The sequence below is a fragment of the Ostrinia nubilalis genome, chromosome 3 (assembly GCF_963855985.1).
Source record: "Ostrinia nubilalis chromosome 3, ilOstNubi1.1, whole genome shotgun sequence".
NCBI lineage: Eukaryota > Metazoa > Arthropoda > Insecta > Lepidoptera > Crambidae > Ostrinia > Ostrinia nubilalis.
Window position 1 is genome coordinate 3,821,363 of NC_087090.1, and position 23,824 is coordinate 3,845,186.

A 23,824-nucleotide genomic window follows, 5' to 3' on the forward strand; every position below is an offset into this window, starting at 1 on the left:
GCCCGTGTATCATAATATCTCAATGAAACGACGACAGGAGAACAAAACCTTTTATCGCCCGATATTTTTGTATTTGGTCGATCATTGTGCAAGACAAAAGATATTGGGTTGGGATTTTCACCATATTTTGGTTTGTTGATAATATTATGTTCCGCATTCATGCGTGTAAGCGTATATTTTTGAAGCGTGTCGCAAATGAATTTACAATTATCACATCGTATGAATGGCTCCAAAAGTAAACAAAATCAAACTTATCAAACAGAGAGTTCATGATTACGATAAAAATCCCGTTGTTTTGAGACTAGTTGGACCTTTACCTACGCATATTAGATTTTGAAAACTGTCTGATTGGTAGGTTGCTATAAACTTAATAGTAACCTCAGGCTTAGACCGTGAAATTTCAAATCCCAATTTGAATTGAATTCTGAAAAGGGTATAACAAAGTACCTTCTCATATTTTTTATTAACTTATACCAATAAGAGTATCGCGTAACCACTTATTCCGGTTGTAACATTAGCAGAAGTCTTAAGTCATTTCCACACAAGCAATAAAATCAAAGCGAATGTAGAACCTTCAGGGGTTTCAATACCTTTGAAGTTCTCGCTGCAGACGAATCCCCACAAATATTTAATTTAATTACTGAGCTTTGAATTGAAGCCTAGGAAATGCCGCGAATATTAATTTTGTAATGTGTTTTACGTTTGCGAATATCCCTTTGTGTAGTTTGGAATATTAAACAGATATTTTGATTAAAATACTAACTCACGGTACTATTACACTAACAAAATTTGACTCAGGGCTAATTCAATCTTCAGATAATTATCTTTCATCTTGTATCTCAGTATTATATTTTCTTTTCATTACTTTATAGAGTGTACAATCTTACTGAAATTATTAAATTTCAGAAATTTACATGCTCCGGCATTGATGAATTAAATTTTATTTCTTCCATTCGACTCAAAGCATGTCACCCGCGAGTTCTAGCGTGTTTATATCAGGACGCGCGTCGCGCCGCCAGTGATTCTCTCTAATGCAGGGATAGGCGTGACGAGGGGCAGCCGCGGGCGCAGCAGACAACACTTCACATGCGGCGCCTGCGCACGCCTTGCTGGGCCAGATGCTCAGTAGAGAAACCGAACGAAGCAAAGTTAATACCGTTACAACAACGCCGACAATGGCCAAGTAGTCGCGCCTCCCTTCTGTCCACTCTGTGCTAGGTCTTTCTGTTCTGTTGAGCTTCATCAGCTGTCTCAATTTCCTGTTCTCCTGGTAGTTTAGACACTGTCTCTTCAGTTTGTTTGCCGTTTCTATCAGTTTGGAGGTTTTTTGTACTCGAAACTGATGGACATGTGTTTTTTTGGGTTTCTGTCGGTTTTTTTTCACCTACAGCTTTGGGAACAAGTAACAGTTGACTTATATCATCAATACTAACACTGTATTACTTGTTCTCAAGTAGAATAGTGTTTTCTCTGTCTAGACTAGTTTCCGAATAGCCCCGTGTGTCGTTTGAACCTTGTGACTTGTCTTCGTCCCCTGTCTTCGTTTTGCCATCTATACCTGTCCTAGGCATGTGTAAATATTTCAACTCCTTAGGTTCATCTGTTCTTATACATTTAAGCTTAATCGTGTTTTGTTTCACTGTGTGTTTGCAAATTTTTATTTTGGCCTTTCATAAATAAAGTTATTTTTGTTATTCAAAATAATATTTAAGTAGTTTTATATATTATTCATTTTTATTTTTATTACGATTATGATATTCTTAAGCTCTTGGCCTAGAGGCCTTTAAATTTTCTTCATTAAATAATTTTTAAAATTTCTTAATTATTTCACTATCTTCAAAATATTTTATTATACACTTTTAATTAGTTTCTTTGTACATTTTTATTATCTTAACTATTATTATTGCCCACACAGTTTCAATGGTGTTGTTTTTGCGAGTCCGGGTGGTATTATCAGATACACATTACTATTATTTATATCCATATTCCATAAAATCTATCATATTATTGACTTATTGTCAATAATGACCAAAATACGTCATTTCATTCAATTTAATAGAGCTGTTGTAATATAATGTAATGTAACTGATAACTCTATGCGGTCGTCAAAATAAATGTTGTTTGTCTTGACCTTCCAAAATCCTTAAAAAATCCCATTCTGTGTCCCAATGACGTCGTCTTTTATTTTAGACCGGCAGTGGCGCGCCAGCAGTCGGCCCCAACCCTGGTGTTTAGGTGTGTCGATGTTACCAGTTATTTTAGACTCTATTGCTACTTGAATAAAGGTTATCGCCAAGTCCACTAAGTACACTATTGTCATGATAACTCAAATGGGGAAATTCCTATAAATTCTAAACGTGTAACCAACTCAAGAAAAACCAAAACCGAAAATCTGGTTAGTCAGAGAATCAGGGAATCAACCCGATCGAATTACAATGACTTTGTATATAGTGGGCAATTGGGCATACATAAGGGCGATAATCTTAAGAATTTCACAATCCACCTTTACACATCAGCTCTTTACCTCAATAATCTGTCTTATTCAAGTGGTAATGGACACTAAACAACCTTTGCTAACCTTGAGCATCTAACAAAACCCGCTTATGTCGTCGAGTGATTGGTTTGAAATTGAAACATTGCTTTCCTTTAAAAAATTAAGCTAGAACCATTACTTAGAAACTGGATTCGATAACACCTAAAATTTTTGGATCAACATCAATTTTTAATGATAGATATTTAAATGAATCAACCAAAGCTTTCTTAAAGCCATTTAATTTGTCACACGTGTCAGCGATTCCCTATTCATAAAAAAATTCAGGAAAGTTAAGATGATTAAAATTAAATACTTCTTCCCAATTGATTCTTCTTCCCGTGTGCCCAACATTTATGAATGAGAGCAGGTGTCTTCACCGATTGTTATTTTTGACAATTCATCTCCAGCCTATTAAAATTTAAAATCGTTAAAAATCCAGTTTCTAATATTTTTATAACGATTGTAGGCATAATGGAGAGCAGTGTAATTTCAAACCAATTCTGATACTTCTTGAGCACGCTGCATGTAAGTACCCCGAACATCTAGGCTAGTTCGTTCATTGTGTATCGCATGTTCTCATCTTTCTCCTACTTTCAACTTTAATCGGCTGTTATAAATACTAAAATTAAAAATCTGAATTTTCGTTAAAATCTTGTGGACACTAACGATTATTAACATCGTGTTTATATTGACAGGCTTTTACAGTGATAATGCAATACCTTTTATGAAGCCTCACTTAGTTGATTGAAAATAAAGAGGAATTTGTTATTGCAAAACAATTTATTCTCATTAATGATCAGTCCACCGAGTGAGAGTACTTCGATCTTGTTCTATTTTAAAACTTTTTTTCCAGTAACGAGATTTAATTCCAGCAAATAGAAATACTTCAACTTGGAATAGAAATAACCTTTCTCCAAGGAAATCACCAACTTTACAATATTCAAATTAAATTATAGCAATACTTCTAGATGTAGCTGAAAATAATTAGAAGGTTAACAATAATATGAATGAACACAATAGGTATTACTAGTATAGATAAATTTAGATCTAGTTGAATATTTCTAATGAAATAATGTTTTAGATCTACTGATTGTTTACATGTTGATATGTAAGCAAAATATCGTACTGTTAACATTAGGGGAAAGTGAAAAATATGAAATAGTTACATGATTTTAACCCCTCCAGCGATACGATTATTTAAAAAGCTCTATTGTAAGCAATGATATAAATCAAAGTCATAAACTTAAGCTTTTGAATGCAACGTCGCGTGCAATCTGGAATATTCACTAATATGCGTCAATTTTTTTTAATCAATTTTTACTATTTCTGAAAACTTTAGACAGTTTTTTTTTAATCGCTCGAGAGGTTAATAACTAATTAATTAAGTATCTTTGGAATTTATTATTATTATACCGTTGCTAGTGGTTGATCTTTCAGCTTCGCAGCTTTCGATGGGACCATGCCAACTCTCCAAAAACAAAACCACGGACTATAATTTTATATCATTAGGACCATGCTTATGAGAGAGCTTGCGTCCGCTTTGGACTCCAATAGAGTTTATATAAAATTCTAACATAACTTTTGGGGTGTGTGCAGGAGACTGGCGGACGAAGATGATGAGCTATCGGAAGTCCAGCCTGATGCAGTTCCTCCGGAAGTGCGGGAATGGCTCGCGTCTACCTTCACGAGGCAGCTGGCGACGGCGAAGCGGAAGTCCGATGAGAAGCCGAAGTTCCGGTCGGTGGCGCACGCGATCCGGGCGGGGATCTTCGTCGACAGGATCTACAGGAGGGTTACCAGTACCGCCCTTATGCAGTTCCCACAGGATGTCGTTAGAGTTCTTAAGGTAAGATCATCACTATCATTAGGTCATGTAGGCTGCAGAAGGATGGCCCTCTTTAATTTCATCATCATCATCAACAGCTCTTTACAGTTCACTGCTGGACTATGAGTCACCTCCACTATAGTGAAGAGTTTAAAAGATTGATGTTTTTCAAAGAGCGCTGCTGCCCGTTCTGTTTGATGTGTAGTCCCTAAGTCGCCTCTTACGACATTTATTTATTTATTTAAACTTTAGCACACATAGAAACAATGCATGCACTGTGGCGGACTTAATGCCGGATGGCATTCTCTGCCAGTCAACCACGGGTCATGCAGAAAGAGTATCGACATCCGTGGGAAGATTAGGGGTTGGTGACAAATGCATTCTACTCTACCGTCACCACCCAATTTTATTTTTATTCTTTAATTTACCAGAAGCAACTGTATTCTGGGAGGTGTTGTTCAGTTATCGTGGTGCTTAACCAGAAAATCGAAACAGCTTAATCTTACGAAGATTACGCTGATCTAACTCTTCTTTATCCCTCGTTATTAGCTACGCTTTGTGTTCAGGCCTATACGAGTATGTATACAGGGCTACTGCATTGTTATCCTGTCAAGAGCGTTTGTATGCGGCGTGCGGCGATTGTTCAATTACGCGGACACAACGTGTAGCGGCCGCTCCAATTAGAGGGCATTGAGTAAAGAGGAATGTGCCTGAAACTTAAAGCTGCAGCCCTACACCCTTGAAAGAGAGAGTCATTTAACAGAGTTAAGTTTAACGTTCAAAAATGCATTTAAATAGGCATGCTATGCAAATAAATTTCCACATCAATACATATTCAGAAAAGGTTCAGTGAATAAAAATTTTACAGTGCTGGCTACTTAGTCAGTTATCAATTCAAATCAATGAATTGCCGTGCCATTATGTTAGGTAGTACCTAGGTACCTAGTACTAGTACAGTCTCAAGTTTAGTGTCAATATTTTAAATGTTGTGTTATCGACCAAATCACATACCTACTTTACTGCTTGCTACTTTGACGTTAGCCTTATCTCAGAAGACTTTAGAAACTTTACAAACTTTGCTAAAGTTTATCTAGTCGATCAAAAACCTAAAGAAACACTATTTATAGACAATGAAAGGTTGACGATCTTTTTAGTTAGGTACACAAAATTTATTTGATCAAAGACATTTTATTTGAGGAAAAATTATGATTAAAACAAACGTTTCAATACCACATGTCCCTTGTTAATTAGGTATGCGGACAATTTCTCATTTTCATTTCAATGTCAAAATTAAACAGTCCTTATTTTCTTCGTGTTAAAGCTCAAAATTGTCAAGAAACCCAGCTTGTTATGAACATGGTTCAATTAGAAGCAAACAAGAGCCTAGATGAGCTTGATATTAGAGTCGGGTTTAATAAAGTTGCGAGAAAAATGAAGGTTTGTTTTTGGTAAATTAATAAAAAAGATTTATTAGGGACGAAGGAATTATCCACAAGATTAGGGAGAAAAAAGTTATTGCATACTTCACAAATGAGTTTATAATACTGAGAAGGGATAATGATTTTGTACAGGATTTCCACACAAATGTTTTCTTAATTAGGTATAGCATGAGAACTTCTCAAGCTTTTAAGACTTCCTTATAATTTTGGACAGTATGAGTACAAAATTTAGTTGAATTGAAACAAACCTATTGCATGTCCTTTTAGGCTGAGTTTCACCATCTTACTTTAACTTTAAATAACGTCAAAAATCTGTCAAACTCCATACAAATATCATCAGTTATTGTTATAGTTACGGCTAAAGTAAAATGGTGCTATACTCAGCCTTACAGTTCGTCATGATTGTATGATGACAGTTCGTTAAGTTTTTAGCATTTTTTTAGAAAATATCATGTTTATTGAATGGAAATAAGCCTATAACTATAATGCATTTTTATATACTTACAAAAAGCAGCAAAATGACTCGCTTTTAGTAACTACTAAGTATAGACCTATCAAATAACTTAAAATTCATTTGGCATTAAATATTACAAAGCTAACAAAGAACCACTCTAAAGTGTAAATATCACAAAGAATACATTTAATGAAGTTAATTTTAAAACGAAAGCTTTCAGTGTAACAATAGTCGCTTTTAAAATTCATAGTTGGGTGCATACTGAAAGTTTCTAGACTATGCCCTACTCAAATTGCTTCAATTATTTAACACTGTTCAAAAGGAGCCATTATTAAATCATTTGAATCTTGACACAATAGTCATTCATTTTCAGAGGTTCTTATTTATTTCTGCGTATTCACATCAATAAAATCAACAAACCCACTGACTTAATATTTGATACAGTCAGCGTAAAATAGTTCGTGACGCCCAAAGTAGCCAATAAGTTCGCAACACGTCTTTGTTACACTTTGGGCCGTGCTTTGGGTGTCACAAACTACTTGACGCTGACTGTACAACACAGTTCAATTTATGAAAGCAGTATAGAGATACAAAGAGAGATAGAGAGAGCGTAGGACGTCCACCCGCGAGGTGGACCGACGACCTCATAAAGGTAACGGGAACCAAGGCGCTGGATGCAGGCCGCCACCAAATCATTGGGGGGGACCTATGTTCAGCAGTGGACGTTCTATGGCTGAAATGACGATGATGATAGAGATACAGTGAAGATATGAACTACCCACTGCTCGAGCACTACATTTTTTTTACACTAATTTTATACAACGTGTTAAGTCTCTCTAAAAAGTTTGACTCAGATAATAATATATACTTAATGGACACACTTAATTTAATTTGCATTTACTCTGCTAATATCGTGTTTTGTTTTAGACCCTGGACGAGTGGTCGTTCGACGTGTTTGCCTTACATGAAGCCTCCTGCGGGGCGCCCGTCAAGTATCTGGGGTACGAACTCCTCAATAGATACGGAATGATTCACAAGTTTAAGGTGAGTCTATATTTATTTCAAAACTATTGATATTTAAATCGTCTTCAAGATTTGAAGGAAGAAAGTCCGTTGTATTTTATTAAATACTAATTTTTTCCCGCGGCTTCACCCGCGTGAAATTTAGTGCCACAGATTCGCATTAATTATAGCCTATATGTTAATCTGGGTTACAAATTAATAAATAATACTGTAAAGTTTCAACAAAATCCGTTCAGTTGTTTTTGCGTGAAAGAGTAACAATCATCCACACAAACTTTCACCTTTATAATATTAGTAGGATTATTGATATTTAAAGCGTCTTCAAGATTTCAAGGAAGAGAGACCGTTGTGTTTTAAAAATACTAGCTGACCGGGTGAACTTCATTGGACATATCAAAAATAATGTAAGATGATGACGGTGAAAGATTTTTCAAATTCGTTCAGTAGTTTCGGAGCCTATTCAATACAAACAAGCAATGAAATATTTCCTTCTTAGTAGTGTAAAATATATTTTTCTTCGAAGTTGGAATTAATAGTACTAGATCAGCGTTCCTATAGCAGATAGAACAGAATTATGTTGAATATAGACAATCTTCTTGTTAGTATCTAAGCAAATGTTCACTATTAATGGAAACCTTGGAATGGTCCTTTACCGAGATTTGCAAATAAGTAAAAGGTTCTATTTATCCGGCACTAATCCAATTTGTCGGCTTGTTGCTCCCACGAAAGTTGGCGTTTTATTCGTTTACTTAACGTTCAAACTAAAGAATCGAAGAGATTACTTAACGGGATCTCATTTGAAAGCAAACTCGAGGTAATTTTGGGAAAGTGCTGGGGATAATCTGAAGACTTGGAGAAATTAATTCGAATATGAAGATTATAGAATACACTTTCCACTACTTAGCTAAGTAAAAAGTAAAGACTCAAATCTCGAGTTCTGCTTCGAACTCCTCTTATGTTCTTCTGGTTAATTTTGTTGCGGATCCAATGACAGTTTAACTTGACCTACACTGGTTGGGTTTTTATTGGCGGTCAAGCTGTAGATCCTGGCTACACAGGAGTTGCAGCGGTGGGAACGAGAGGTGGGAATGGTCCTGTTTTATCCTCATTTTCTGTTACAAAAAAATACAATTCTTTCATAATATTAGGCACAGATTTGAACTCCAAAATCATCAACGTCCATAAGTCGAAGCGAAAGTTTTAATAGCGTCGTAACTTAAAAGAAGTTCCGAATTTCCCTTTAAGGGATTTTCGGCGAACAGATTCTTTGTGTTTTAAACCCAATATTTACTTGGGAAAGATAATAAAATAATAAGTTGATATTAATGATTGTCGGCTAATACTTTGAGGCTGAAGAAGCGGAAAGAAAGGATTATGGATAATGTTTTTAATTTTATTAACTGTAAGCTAAAGAAAATTAGTAAACAATTTCAGAAAAATATTTCTTTATGCATAGAAAGCTTTCTAATTTTCCAAAGAGAAATTACCTAAAGGCGCTAAGTATGAGAATATTTTCATCCATGTTTATTTCATTTATCTACTCATTTTATTCCATGAACCATAGTTTTTGAGTAAAAAATAACTACTCATCCTTGCAAATAACGTCCATAAAGCTAATTAATTTGTTCCTTTGGCTTCTAGATATCATTAGCTATATTAAACACAGAAATATTCCTATCATAGAGTTCGGTGGTCTCAAAGTTGTCAAAGAGATAGAGAAGTTGATAAATACCAAGTTTCAACTTAGTAGTTGTAACTTTGCTCTGGTCGTACAAAGCTAGGACTCCAAATAACTTCAATAAGATATTAAAGATATCCATCTATTTCAACACGGAATTGCAAACACGAGAAACCTAATTAATGAATAGAGGAAAAATTTCTTTGCCATTATTACTATGAAATAGCACAAGAACAGTTTATTACTTTTGATTTTAATGCTAGTAATTAATTGTATCTTTCTATGTTAGTACTTACGCTGTGTACCTACTATTTTTATGTAAGTAGGTTTTTATTCACTCAGATGATCAATAAAATCGAATCTTTAAAGCATTTAAAGTTTCAAGAATTTCCATTTCTTGTAAACGCTATCCTTTACATTGAATATATTTAACGCTAAAAATAACTCAGAAAATGACGGGCTAATCTCATTTATTTAAAAAGGTCATAAGGCTAAAGGTGAAGTTTAGGTATTAGCTAATAATAGTTTGTTTAACTGATTCCCGGTGAACTCTCAACTACGTCAATTTACGGGTTTACTCCTACCACTGTTTAATAGATTGTCTATCAAGTTACTGAAGTTTGATGTACCTTTGAATAAATCTATATACTACCCACCTAGGGGTTTCATACTTACTATCGAACGTTGAAGTATCTATTGTCTAGATATCGACAACTATGCATCAACGGGTCGCTACATCTACGGTACTCCATATTAAAAGTCATGAATTCAATCGGTTGTTTAATCAGTGTCATGACATCAAAAGTCGCGGTGGGTAAATAACGAACTTCTCAGGGTGGGTAAGTAATATTTTCCTACCAAATTTTGTACTAAAAGGTAAAGTATTAAGAAAAAACAATTTTTAATCATACATAATTGTGTATTTAAATAATGAAATAAAGTAATTAATTAGTACATGTTTAAAGTAAAGTTAAAGTTAAAGTATCTTATTGTGTATGATACGTACTACAAAAAAGAATTGCTTGCTATTCCTTTCAGAAATTGAAAAACATCCATACTATCGTCACGCCGTTCAAGAAACCGCGAGATTGCTTCTTGATGCATCCTCTTTTTCTTTCTAGGTGGAGTAGCTGGTACCCCGCTTTCCATTCTGGCAATTGTTAAGTTGGTGGCTGCTTGTTCTTTTTTTAGCTCACCAATTGTGGCATAAAGACCCATTTTTTTATTATCCATTAAGAAGTTCCAGCGTCTGTGCCACGCTTCAATTCTAAACGACACAAGATACCCAAAAACTGATTACTGATCCTGAAAGTGGTTCACGAGCTCTTTCAAACGATATCAGTAATAGGTTACAGAATTAACTGGATATATCCGAAAATTCAATGTTTTCAGCCTCCATACTAAATGTTTGCCACTATGCCAGCCACACAATATTAGAAGTGTTAATTTTTTTATTTTAAAAAATATACATTTAAAATTAACTCGTAACTTGCATTCTTATTTAAAATTATTCATGGAAAACATTGGTTTTAGGCTTTACTTGCTAATATTATCAAGTAATGAGTGCCATTACTGTGGCAGTACTAAATGTATGGAAGCTAGTAACATTGAATTTTCGGATATATCCAGTCTGTAACCTATTACTGATATCGTTTGAAAGAGCTCGTGAAGCACTTTCAGGATCAGTAATCAGTTTTTCGGTATCTTGTGTAGTTTAGAAATAATCGAGTTAGATCACTTATCGTTTCCACCCTGTATAGGTACTTAATATTTGAAATGTATTACTAATTATAGCTATAAGAATTTTGACCGAATAAAACTTTCAATTCTATTAGAACTTTAGACATTTCTCTCACTTTAAGCGGCATTGGATTTTTAATCGGATTTTGAAACTGTTACAGATATAATAAAGATGATCCCATATTGCTGTCAACGGAACGGGGTAACAACGACTAGGCGCTGCGGAGACATTTGAGTACATACGCGTGCGTGTGTGTGACGAAGTCCTTGCGAGCAAATCCGTGGGTTGCGGGCATACGTTAAAAAACCCATGCCAAAGCGGGAATACAAATAGATACAGCAACATTCATTGTAACGTACCTACTAATTATTATGGAGTACTGTAGATGTAGCGACCCGTTAATGCATAGTTGTCGATATCTAGACAATAAATACATCGACGTTCGATAACAAAACATTCATTGTAACGTACTAATTAATATAGAGTACCGTAGATGTAGCGACCCGTTGATGCATAGTTGTCAATATCTAGACAATAGATACTTCGACGTTCGATAGCAAGTATGAAACCCGGAAAGTTTCATCAGTTTGTTGTTTTAATCCCGAAATCATTGAAATATTTTTTCCCTTTTTTTCACGTCTCAACTACTAAATTGATCAATTTTATCTTGTAGACCTACAAGATATTACTTCCTACATAGGCTGAATTTTAGGAGGTGAAATAGGGAATTTATGTTTGTGGAGAATCCCTCATGTTGGCGATATGAATGAAAACTCATACTTAATTACTTTTTTGGAGACTGGAGGACTTTCTGCGACTGAAAATTACGCAAGCAAAGCCACGGAAAAAGCTCTATCAATATCAAAAAGTTCAAGAGTTTGTTTGCGTGTTCTTTTTGTGTTGGATAGCCCATTTAATTTTATCGATAGGGGCGAAGCAGTAAAGAAAAATATTGCAAAAAGGGAAAATACTAAACTATTTTTACGCGTACAAGTAGCGCATAGCTAGTATTAATAAATTGTTACTGATTTTCCCAGGTGCCTCCCACGATCCTGGAAAACTTCCTCAGTCGGATAGAAGACGGCTACTGCAAGTTCCACAACCCGTACCACAACAATTTGCACGCGGCGGATGTCGCGCAGACAGTACATTACATGCTGTGCCAAACTGGGCTCATGGTGAGTTGGTTTAAGATTGATTTTTATGTAACTGATTTCACAACAAATTGACAACTTCAGCCGCAAGTCCATATACAAAAGGTACAGCAGGATACAAACATTCCTACGTAAGTCCTAAGTCCAGTGTCAGATTTATTATCCTTAGCTTAGTCTATAGTCCACTATTCTATCAATGACTCTACTGTGGCTCTTTTCTGCATTAGAGGACTATGATATAAACACGATTGTCAAAACCAAATCACTCAATTCGGTAAACTTTTCATAGTACCATCACGTACCTTGGTCTCTCCTTCTACTTCTTAAGTTATATCATAAGCGGTGAAGACTCGAGGGTTCTCTTTAACGCCATTGCTCAATCTTGAGATTTAGAGCCCTACTCACCCATGATTAGTCCATGAAACCCTCTTCTCACTCATGATTTGTCAACGAAACCCTTAAACCAAAAATATCATCATAAATTGCTCTTCCAGAACTGGCTATCGGACTTAGAGATCTTCGCGACCCTCGTAGCGGCTGTCGTCCACGATTTCGAGCATACGGGCACCACCAACAACTTCCACGTCATGTCCGGATCGGACACCGCGTTGTTGTACAACGATCGAGCTGTGCTGGAGAACCATCATATAAGTGCTGCCTTCAGGTAAGGTTTTTTATTCTACCATAGTCAGAACTGGTTAGATTTTTGATCAAGCTGTAGATCCTGGCAACACAGGAGTTGCAACAGTGGGGACGAGAGGTGGGAATAGTCACGTTACTGTAGTCAGAAACAGAAATTTCCTGCCCCGCACAACTAAACTGTGAAATGGGCTGTCGTTTGCATTATTTCCGGACCAATACAACTAAAATCTTTCAACAGAGTGTACTTATACCTTAAAGGCCGGCAACTCACCTGTAACTCCCTCGGGGCAGCGGGTGTCTATGGGCGGCGGTAATCACTTACCATCAGGTGATCCGTCTGCTCGTTTCCTCCTGTCCCATAAAAAAGGTCATTTTCTTCTTAGGTAACTACTGAAGGTCTTGTCCTTGATATATCTCACAATCTGTCTTTATTTCTGTCGATGTCCGATTTGCCTTATGGCAGTTGTAACAGATTTACACACAAGTTGTCACAGGTTGTACTCGTAGAACATAAATAGGTACTTGAACAATCAGAGGTGGAATTGTGTAAAGCAATCGTTATCATTTGACAGTTCATAACGTACGATTATTCTGTCAAACGCTTTGTTTAACTGACTTTATCGTACGTTATGAACTGTCAAATGATTACGATTGCTTTACACAATTCCACCTCAGATCAGAATCAGAAAAAATTACATTGTAAGTAGGTCTCTTCTTACTTTTCCCACTATTTTTTTCCGCTATTGCCTTGCAAATTGACTGCAAACCTGTTAAACCACCTATATCCCGTTTAAACCAGTTCTTTTACTAACCCCAACTCAATTTGCCGCCGTACACGTTGCGCTAACGGTTTTCCGATGGCCAGAATAATATTTCCAAGTCTCGACGAAGCGACGTCAGCGCGGTCACCGGCGGTTGGCTTTGATCAAAATGCAAATTGTGTACAGTCAACACATCAGACTAAAAATTGTGTGGCAATATAGCACCTATTGCGACTGCAAAAAGTGCTAGTCTTCGTAGCTTGATGTGTTGTCTGTACAACGATGCATGTGCTCTCAACTTTATGATGAAAGGGAAAAATTGCAGCGGTCGCGCGATAGGTTGACGTTATCAGTACGGCTAGCACGAAAAACTTTCGAGTTCGAATCGTTTGCGTATTCGAACCACCATCAAAAGATTTAGTACGAAAACTACAACAGCGCCCTTGTGAACGTGTCGCAAAGTGAACTTAGTATGAGAAATGATTGTACGAAACTTATTTTGAGAATCAAAATTTGTCACATTATCGTTTAATTCAAAGGTTGAGAATCGAATTTTGTCGAATACGCAAACGATTCGAAGACGAAAGTTGTTCATGCTAGAGGTACAGATGTATTTCATTAAAATGTTTGTATAAAGGACTGTATTATGTTACGGGAATTATTTGGCTAAATGAAAATAGGATTTATTAAGCAACTAGATTTGCCGGAAAATGTCGTTACGAGCCTGGAGGCATTGATTGGCTGTTTCAAGGAAATCTTGACTTTCTCTCTACCTATATTGATTAAATGCGATTGGACCTAATAAAAGCAAAGTTAATTGGCTTTTAATACCAATTACTGTCTATTAAGATTTACTATAAATAATGTTAAAATTATTCAAACAAAACTTTTAGCTTTTGAAAAGAGCTTTATACTAATCGGTGCTTATTCCTAACTCCTACGCCCTAATTATTGCTTTCAAATCAATCAAAAATCAGAATTCTATAAACACTCCAGACAAGGTGCTCTTAGAACGCCTTTGGGACATTAAGATAATTCAAAGGATCACAATCGAAGATATTTCGGACATATTTCAAAGACGTATATCTTTTGTACTCCACAAGGCATGCTCGTGAACAATGCCAATTTCGCGAAAAACTCGACAGTCGATCTTGAAAGGAAAAACGATGATAAAGAAAAAATGAATGAAAAAATCAGAATTCACCGACAAAAGAGGCAGGGATGCGAACTCGTTATAATATGTTATAATTTCCCAAGGGATAGGGGGGATTCACGCGTTCAGGTCGGGAAGCACTACACATGATTGGGAAATTATTGCAGGCTATAAATTTTATTGCTAATGGGCATTCAATTTTGTGATTGTTAAGAGCGAAACTCAACCGTCCTGGTTGATTTTCGCTCGATTCCTCCGTTTTCGAATCCCTAGTGGGATGGGCTAAGCTTACTGACTCCCAGTTTAAATTTTAAAATAACGTTTAAACTGCCTGTAGCAAAGGTTTTGGTCATTCCAATAGCAGAAGACTTTTGTAACATAGGAGGGCATAAACCCCGTCTAGACTAGACTTCTGGGGAATGAAAATTCCGCGAAATTGGAAAATCGTAAAAAGATTTCGATTTGATTCCCAGATATACTAAATTCTTTTTGGTTGTGCAAAAGATGGGATCATGAGATTGAAAGCAGTTAATAAGTTCCATACCTACTTACTACTACATACATATCCAGTTTGTACGAGTAAGTACTTATATTCAAAGGATCTTAATTTCCTATTTTAAAATTAATTTCCTATTTTAATAATTTCCTATTTTTCCTATTTTAAACATACCATATGATTTTACCATAATTAGGTAGAGTTAGTACTTTACTTAATTAGCACTACCGGCTTTCCCGAATCGGCAAGTTCTCGCACGGCACAAACATAACTTTCGTCCCGAAATCTTTACACTCTGAATAATATTAATTAAAAGTAGGTATCAAAGAAAGAACTAATTTCCATTCGCGAACCCGTTCCAAGTGATTTCAGTTCGGCAGAAGAACTGATCAAACAGAGACTCCTCCATGTTAATTTGAGATCTGTGTAGACAAATACAAACTTGGAAGTGTTCAAAAGTGCCATACTTTAAATAAACTTTGAGGATTCCGATGGCTTCACCCAAAAGCGGTAAAAGGGCATTGGAAAGACCTTTAGCCAAATTTTACTTTGAAGTTAGCACTTCAAGCTATTTGCTATTCACCCCTTTAACTCTAAAAAATATTTGGATATGGACGTTTTGAGTTCGACGGTAGATACGTATTAGTAACTTGTCTTTAATGTTTTAACTTATCAGATTATGCTAACCAAACCATCTTAACTCGAAAGTGTTCCTCTTCGCGACAAGATAAATTAAATTAAATACCAGAACTTGATTAGGTACTTTTTATTGATTCTAATTGAGCTTATACTCGTTCCAAAGATCACAGAAAACTTAATTAATGTGATCTGTGAACTTTTCATGATCACTGAAGCCCTGATGGGCCAAATATGGCTAGGCTAGTTGGCTACCTTCTTTACCAATGTTATGTAGCCCAGTATGAATATCTTGATAGAGATAACCATCTATAAAGATAAGAGCTTTGCGATAACAGATTTGCGACTAAAGGTCTTAAGCCTGTCACTAGCAAACTCATACAACATGGCTGTCCTTTGACACCATATGGCGACAAGAGAAATCTGTTGAAATACCCGTTCCCTTTTAAGACAAAATACTCGTAGATATGGTATCAGGAATTTTGTCCGGACAAAAATTTATTAAAATTTCCCAGAATTGGTCACTAAATTGGCGTTGCAATGAAATATAAATTAATCTATCAACCATTAAGGTTTTAGAATTTTTATTTGACGTGCAGTTATTAGCAGTAAATTGTCGTCTTGTTTTTAAAAGATTATGATTGCATTATTTGATACACTAACAATTTTGTAGATATCGAAATAATGTTATCATTTTGAATAAAGCTTAGCCTTGAGATTGTCCCTAGAGATAGAAACTCTAATAAAATGTTTTCAAGGTCCAATAAGTTTCTAAATTAACAGTTACGTAGGATATTTAGATACAATTAAATAGGTACGGATGATCCGAAAAGTTATTGCTTCTGGAGTTATTATTAATTTGTTAATTAAGTATTTCTATAATATTTTACTATTGAAAGCTTGTTACAATTTACACAAGACAGTTAGGTAGGCAAGACAGTTACTACTGATGAGATTCTTTATGTACCTACTAAATGATCGTAGTAGGTAATCGTGTCGGTTCTCTGATATCAGTTGGTAATTGAGTCATTTCAAAAAATGAAAATTATTTCTAACAGCTCCAAGTTTACACAGCCTAAACGTGTTATAAGAAAGGTACCCTATTAATTTAAAAGGAAGACGCGCTTCTTCCCGAAGTCTGACTCAATTGAGCCAAATAAAGTCTACAGCCCATCCCGGCCTCTTCCCCAATAATAGTCCGGGCCGATCCATCAATCGAGGTGAAATTACTACGGGCCCACATTATAATATAAATTGCCAGCCGCCTCCACTTAACGCCCAATCTGGGTGACATCTCAGATGATTTCGTATGCGCCCGACTTAGGGGAGACAACTTGACTTAGGTATGACATCAAAAAAAAGGTATGACATGCGTAGGTTTTACTGATCAAGAATTCTTCACGTACCTATTGGTTGGGGGGTTTATATTAGATGAGAAATACATACTTCAGCATGAATTCATCAATGGGTTGGTGGTCAATTAGGGAAATAAATAAAAAAGGCAGTGGCAAACTATGGGTGGAAGACATCAATGGAAGAAACCTTCCAAAGTATTAAGTTCACGAAGTGTGGGTAAACCTATGACCATAGAGATCTACGCTCACGGGCCGAATTACCTAAATAAAACGATCTTTTGCTCCTAGCATTAATTCTCTGCAAAAACCCACTATTGCAACTAATTATGTAAATGTTCATTCTCACTAAAATTTCTTTGGGGTGCTGGCGTGGTGAGGCGGATCGTTACATTCTCTAAAATATGATCGAGTGAAGCGATGGCTGGCTCATCCGTCATGACTGTGAACAGGCGCTGCTTTCGGGGACTGGTCAATCCAAGCTGTCCAGATTTTTATGCTTTTAATTTTGACTACCTATCATAAACAATGTAGGTAATTTCACTCACCAATAATTGTTCTTTCTTTTTCCAGGCTAATGCGCGACGAAGACTGCAACATCCTGCAGAACCTATCCCGGGACGAGTTCCGCGAGTTCCGCACCCTCGTCATCGACATGGTGCTGGCCACCGACATGTCGTTCCACTTCCAGCAGCTGAAGAACATGAGGTCGCTGCTGACGCTTGCCGAGCCGACGGTCGACAAGTCCAAGGCTGCCTCGCTGGTGTTACATTGCTGTGATATATCTCACCCTGCGAAGGTAAGGTCACAGCTAAAATGTTTTATGAAGCACACAGCGAATGTCAATTAAAATAATACGATACAAAATGTCTAAGGCTGAGTTGCACCACCTAACTTTAACGGTAACTATTACTATAACCGGTGTATTTTGTATGGAGTGTGACAGATTTTTGACGTTTGTCACAGTTAGACGTTAGATGGTGCAACCCACCCTAAGAGTTCAACAAAAATTCATAAAATATTTAAATTGCTATCGGAGTAACCAATGAGGCATTAACAAATGAGTCTGCTTGGTCGAGACAATTGGGATAACTTTTATGAACTGGCTTTCGCTGTGCTGGGGCTTGCGAGACATGATGTTAAAACTGTAGTTCATAACAAATCAAGACAAGAATTTAGTTCCTTACTTCAAAACAGCGTTTGTTTCTAGCGTTATAACCACCTAATTTATCTATTCCGAATTCCAGAGATGGGACCTCCACCACCGATGGACGATGAGCCTCCTCGACGAGTTCTTCTTGCAAGGGGACAAGGAGCGAGACCTTGGCCTGCCTTTCAGTCCCCTTTGCGATAGAAACAACACTCTAGTCGCGGAATCCCAGATCGGATTCATTGAGTTCATCGTAGAACCGAGCATGGGGGTGTGTGCTGATATGCTCGAGTGTGTCTTAGGACCTTTACACTCGAATACCAAGAATTCTACTAGCACAAGCCATGAGCCTATCAATGAGGAGAATACAGGTAAAGGTACTGTACACTTTGCACTCCTTAATAAAATAAAACTTAGTTAGCACTTAGATTTTTCAGAGCTTTTTTAAAGCCTACCTACTTAGTAGCGTGGTGTAGGTAGCTGTAGGTACCTACAATTAACTAAATGTTGCTGTTAAAGTTAATAAAAATTGGAGAATTTGTCTTATCATCGTTTTAAGTATTAATTATTTACCTATTCTGATAGATTTGTTAATGCATATTATGAATTATATTTTCAGGGAGCGAACCAAGCCCCAAATTCAAGATTCGGAAGCCGTGGATAGCCTGCTTGAGTGACAATAAAAAAATATGGAAGGAACAGGCTACAAAAGGTAAAAAAAAATTACTTTTGGTTAATAACAGCTGGACTCTACCAGAGACTCAAAAAAATAAGAGTAAACGGGTCTCGAAAAGACTACATCTCGGCAAAAATTATTAGAGCGCCCACCTGCTCCATGGACCGAAAATTTCATAATGATAGCTGACAGCCAGCTGCTAGTTTAAAAAGCAGGATAGTATTTTCTTAGGAGAGCATCAATAAGACCTACCGACTGACCAAAAATAACCACACCACATAAAAGCTGGCAGTGGCTAGAAGACAAAGCAGAATTTTACTTTCATTTCATTTGGGAGCAGTGAATTGTCATTAGCTATTAATTGATAATGATGATAGTTTCCTTTCAAATTCCAGACGCAGAGGCCCGAGCCAAACAGGAGGAGGAGAGCAACAACCCGCCCCCTCCGACAGAAGAATAATATTTAGCCTCACTTGTAAATAGCGTTAGAACTAGTTGTTACAGCGTATTTAACACTGTTAAAGAAAAGCTTAACGTTTAAGTGTGCGGAGCTTGTATTCGTTGCAATGTGTGTCGCACAAATAAGTTCGAAGCACAACGCGATGTCGCGGTATGAGTGTGTGTGCAGTAAGCTTATTACGTGCGACAGAGTCACAGAATCGAACATTTTTGGAAAAGAAATACTAAAATCCAAAATACGTCGGGATTGAAGAAATATCTACCAAAATGTCTGCTCGACAAAATTGAGTTTATGTCTAGAACAAAGCAGTTTGATATTATTATTATGACTATTAAGGAAAAAACCTTGCAGATTTTTCGCACTGAAAAACTGACAGACGTGACCTCTTTGTTACATAATAAGGCTACTGTAGATACTTATACCTACCGTGGCAGAGCACCAATGTATAATTCTCTATGTGGAAGACAACATAGTGAGCCAATTTCTTACGGCGACCAGCCGCTGAGCGGGCGTACGCCGGTAGTTTAAGATTTACTATAATTCGCTATTTAAGATTATTTGGGGAGCCCCATGTATATCCGAACATCATGCCAAGGATTCATTAAATAAGTACCTAATTAGCTAAGTTTTCAGTAGAAAATAAAACATAAAACGCCCACTGAATGCTTCTGACGCAACTTAGCGTTTGCGTTACTCATTATAATGAAACTATTTATATAAAATTGTACTGAACTTATTTTCAAAATTAGACCTAAGAGCTAAATACTACTTATAAGTATTTCTATATCAAAAATGCTGGTGATGGAGCAAATTATATCATAAAGTCATGTGCACTTTTCTTCAATGAATAAAACACCTTATACCTATAGTAAAATTTAATGTAACATTAATATAAACTTAGCTTAATTTAGTGTTAAATTTAACCCATATGAAGAATACGCTTATTAATTTAAATGTTTCCGATTAAATTGGAGATCTTGATATTCCTGACCAAATGTTATTTAATATGAAATTATTTTCTAAATGATTGCAATTTCAAATTCTAGGTATAGGTCGATAGAACATACCTATAGCTAGTTAGTAAAATCTTAATAAAATCAAATTTACTAATGAAATATCCTTCGGTTACGAATAACTTGCTTTTTCATTTAATTGCGCTCAAATCTGTGTAAAGCGTACGGGCTCATAAGGCCGATGGAAACATAGAACCTATTGTAAAAAATATGAGAATGGAAAGAGCCTAGGTAAATAGCTCTTATTTCATATTTGCTAGCAAAATAATAAAATATGTAGATAAATAAACAAAATCAGAGTGAAACACTCAAGTTAACTGGAGGAGAATGCCAAAAGGCAACATCGCCTTAACAAAGGCATTTTAGTAAGCCTAGATTTCAGACCTTAGATGCTATGTTTACTAAAATATAAAATGTTATTTATGTTGTTAGGTAAGCCCTATTTACGTAATAAGTACCTATTTGTTCTTAAAAATTAAAATAAAGAAACTAAATAGTGTTCTCTAATGCTCGCAAAAATGAAATAATCGCGCCAGGCGAAGTGTATAGGTGAGGAGGACCCAACGTAAATTAACCGTCCTTCTTAGAGACTATTGGCGAAGGAATAAACATTGTACATTTTAAAACATAGGAAACCAATCTTTCCAAAAGCAGTCACATGCTTCACTACTATGTTTCTTAAAACAACTTGAGGACATTTACATACTTATATCAGAGGCCTAGTTTTCCTGGTAGGAACATGGGACCACTCTAATTAATATCAAATCAAGAAACCCATAATCACGGTAATATTAGGTCCCTATCTTATTATTTCAGGGGTGTAAGGACTCTAAGGATAGATGTAATCCAACATGGTGACGCTTATTGTAGAAAAATTAACAATAGATCTTTTTATATAAATATATATTTATCATCTACTTGATTACTTGATAGATTATGAGGAATTCTGTATATTGTGCATTTAGTGATTTATTGAAATATAAATATTAAGATCAATATAATCTAGTGTAGTTTATTGATGCCATTCTAATTGGGGGATATAGCTTTATAAAAATGTAGTTTTAGCATACTGAGCCTTATGGACATTGTTGTTATTGTTTCAGTAAATAATAGCTTGCAGTGCTACACATAGGGTATAGTTTCCCAAGATCTAAATTATTGTCTGCATGTTTTTCTTAACACACGTTTGCTTAAAATAAAATATGCCTACATTCCGAAGCCTTTAAAGACTCCTATAACAAGTATAAAGTACCTTTTAAGAAATTATTTACCACTTTCAGTAATTACAACTGTGTGGTAAAGGTATTATCGCACCTCACCTAATTTTAATGCATTTAATAAACAATATTAACAAATGTACACTCAAAAATACAAAGCATTTTCTCACTATTTTTATGTATAAACTTAAAATCTCAAGTCATGTGGTGATTTTTTTAAAACTTTAGATTCTTTTTCTACATTGTGTAAATAGAGATAAAACACCTTTAGATATGTGTAAATTATACGTAAAATAAAATAAAGATTTTCGTAGAAAATGCCTTTCATTTATTCCTCATTCTATAGCTATTACAGTGTAGATATTATTGGCACATTTTATGGCCTTTTAAATGGTTTCAATAGAACAACAGTTAAAATTAATATCAGAGAAGTCACACAATGATCTTAGAATCAGACACAAATGTATTGTTGTATTGAGAGCTTAAAAAATGCAACAGATCTGAAAAGGTAACAACAAAAAGCTAAATTCTTAACAATAAATGCATGTTAACATTCAAAAAATCTACAAAGTACTAGCTAGCTAGTCTAATCTAATACAAATTGTGTGATTTTCTGAATTAATCTGAACCTTATACTAAGTACAGTACAGTTCATTTTGTGGATGGTTGAATAGCTGGTGATACATTTTAAATGCAAATAATTTGCGATTTCATTGAAGCAATCTAGAAGATACCTGTATAATTCTTAAGACTAAATAGTAAAAACATTAACTTAGTAAATATTTATGATTTTTCCCAAATACATTGATTTGAACTGATAGTCCTCTGACATTACTTTTTAGCCTGTTGCAGGTAATTGTCCCTTCAATAACATCTCCCTTTTTAACCTCTTTACAGTCGCGGAAATAAAAAACTGTCTGTTTCCAATGCGTAGGAGTTTTGTGAGGTCCGGTTGAAAAGGATACTTTATTCGGTAGATCAAAAAAGGTGTCAAAATACCCAACCAGTGACGTCAACTGGGCATCCCTAATGATTGGTAGTTTAAAGTCAGAAGTAAAATCCATTGTATTTGTATCACAAGTTACCATGTCCACTTCTTTTATGACATACGGTTCAGATATTATATGCTTCGATCCGATGATGTCGACACTTGCTTCTCTCACCACTTCAGATTTCAAGCAGTTCATTTTGTACCCATATACATCGGACCAGAAGTCAATAAGCTTATTGTGTGTTTCAGTATCTCCGTTTGCGACAAGACTTATATTACATCGGTTAGGCAGTAGCAGTCCTCCAGGTTTCATGCAGTTGTCTCTAGCATATATCACACTGTCTAACATTCCTTCGAATAACAAGAAATATCCCATCCACTCCGATATAATGATGTCAACTTTTTCATCCAACTTTGTATTTTCAAGTCTACCTTTGATAGTTTTTATTACATTCTGCAGATTATTTTCTGTGATAATATCTATTGCATGATAAATAATTTCTGATTGATCTAACGCATACACTTTCTTAGCGCCCGCTGTTGCTGAGAACATCGACAAAATTCCCGTTCCACATCCTAAGTCGAGAACGACCTTATCTTTCAACGTTTCTTTATTATTCATTATTGCATCTCTATAACTTTCAGTACGAACTTTATCTGAGAGCATGTCGTAATGAATGCCGAAATGTGCATAAGAATTGAAGTAACCTTCATCATCTTCCAGTGGTACTTTTGACACACAGTTCACAATGAAACTTTTTTCATCACCGTTACCATTTGACTGTCCAGCGTCCACTATTGTCTTCATGGAATCTTGCATCTTCTTGATATCTTCTTTAGCCATTTGTAAATGTGTTTGACTCTCACTTAGTTGAGCAGTTAATGTCTGTATTGTTCGCTGCAGCTCTAAGAAATGGTTTTGTGACAAAGTAACTAGTCCATTTTCTACATTCGCATGGTAGGACTTCGGCGAACTTGGTTTTTCTGTCAGCGAATCGAAGTCAAACATCAACCATTCATCATTTTCAACCGGTTTTAGATACTTCTCATCTTCCCAAAGCGACTGGGTCCCGTTAATGATGTCGTCTGGTTTCGACTTGTGAGTCTTTATGTAATTGATCATTTTGATGTACGAATAACAGTCCATGTTGAATTTAAGCTTCAAATCATTCAAATTGAAGCTGTGGACTGTGCCACAGTGGTTAAAACCTTCGTCTACAGATGGTAGAACTTCAGAACAAAATAAACATGTCACCATGGTATTGCTCGTCTCCATCTCCTGCCAATCGTCTTCTTCGTAGTTTTCATCATCACTGCTAAGGTCTGGTACGTCGGACATGGTTATTTTAGAGAGTTTATTACAAAATTTTGCGAGTTTTGTGCAAATGCGAACATGTGAGAATTTACTTTGACAGTAAGTGTCAACGTCA

At 35.9% G+C, this 23,824-nt stretch overlaps 2 protein-coding genes across 3 annotated transcripts in view; one reads left to right on the forward strand and one right to left on the reverse strand.

Moving 5' to 3' along the window:
• Positions 1 to 21,608, forward strand: part of LOC135087598 (dual specificity calcium/calmodulin-dependent 3',5'-cyclic nucleotide phosphodiesterase 1) — a 276,250-nt gene extending 254,642 nt beyond the window's left edge. The window contains exons 6-14 of one of the 2 annotated variants that reach the window (XM_063982325.1): positions 2,191 to 2,235; positions 4,130 to 4,379; positions 7,179 to 7,295; positions 11,731 to 11,871; positions 12,342 to 12,511; positions 17,461 to 17,686; positions 18,135 to 18,414; positions 18,657 to 18,749; positions 19,109 to 21,608. In XM_063982325.1, the coding sequence (XP_063838395.1) occupies positions 2,191 to 2,235; positions 4,130 to 4,379; positions 7,179 to 7,295; positions 11,731 to 11,871; positions 12,342 to 12,511; positions 17,461 to 17,686; positions 18,135 to 18,414; positions 18,657 to 18,749; positions 19,109 to 19,173 (1,387 nt within the window). In that variant the 3' untranslated portion in view covers positions 19,174 to 21,608. The remainder of the gene's footprint in view (positions 1 to 2,190; positions 2,236 to 4,129; positions 4,380 to 7,178; positions 7,296 to 11,730; positions 11,872 to 12,341; positions 12,512 to 17,460; positions 17,687 to 18,134; positions 18,415 to 18,656; positions 18,750 to 19,108) is intronic. The other variant, XM_063982326.1, reaches the window with a different exon arrangement.
• A 100-nt stretch (positions 21,609 to 21,708) lies between these two features.
• LOC135087601 (protein arginine N-methyltransferase 1) lies at positions 21,709 to 23,823 on the reverse strand. The gene has a single exon (XM_063982330.1). The coding sequence runs from the start codon at positions 23,731 to 23,733 to the stop codon at positions 22,171 to 22,173; it is 1,563 nt and encodes a 520-aa protein (XP_063838400.1). The 5' UTR covers positions 23,734 to 23,823; the 3' UTR covers positions 21,709 to 22,170.
• Between the last annotated feature and the right edge of the window lies 1 nt (position 23,824).

Bases quoted from the DNA above. Each gene is read 5' to 3' on its own strand.
- LOC135087601 (XM_063982330.1), bottom strand. From the start codon at position 23,733: ATGTCCGACGTACCAGACCTTAGCAGTGATGATGAAAACTACGAAGAA.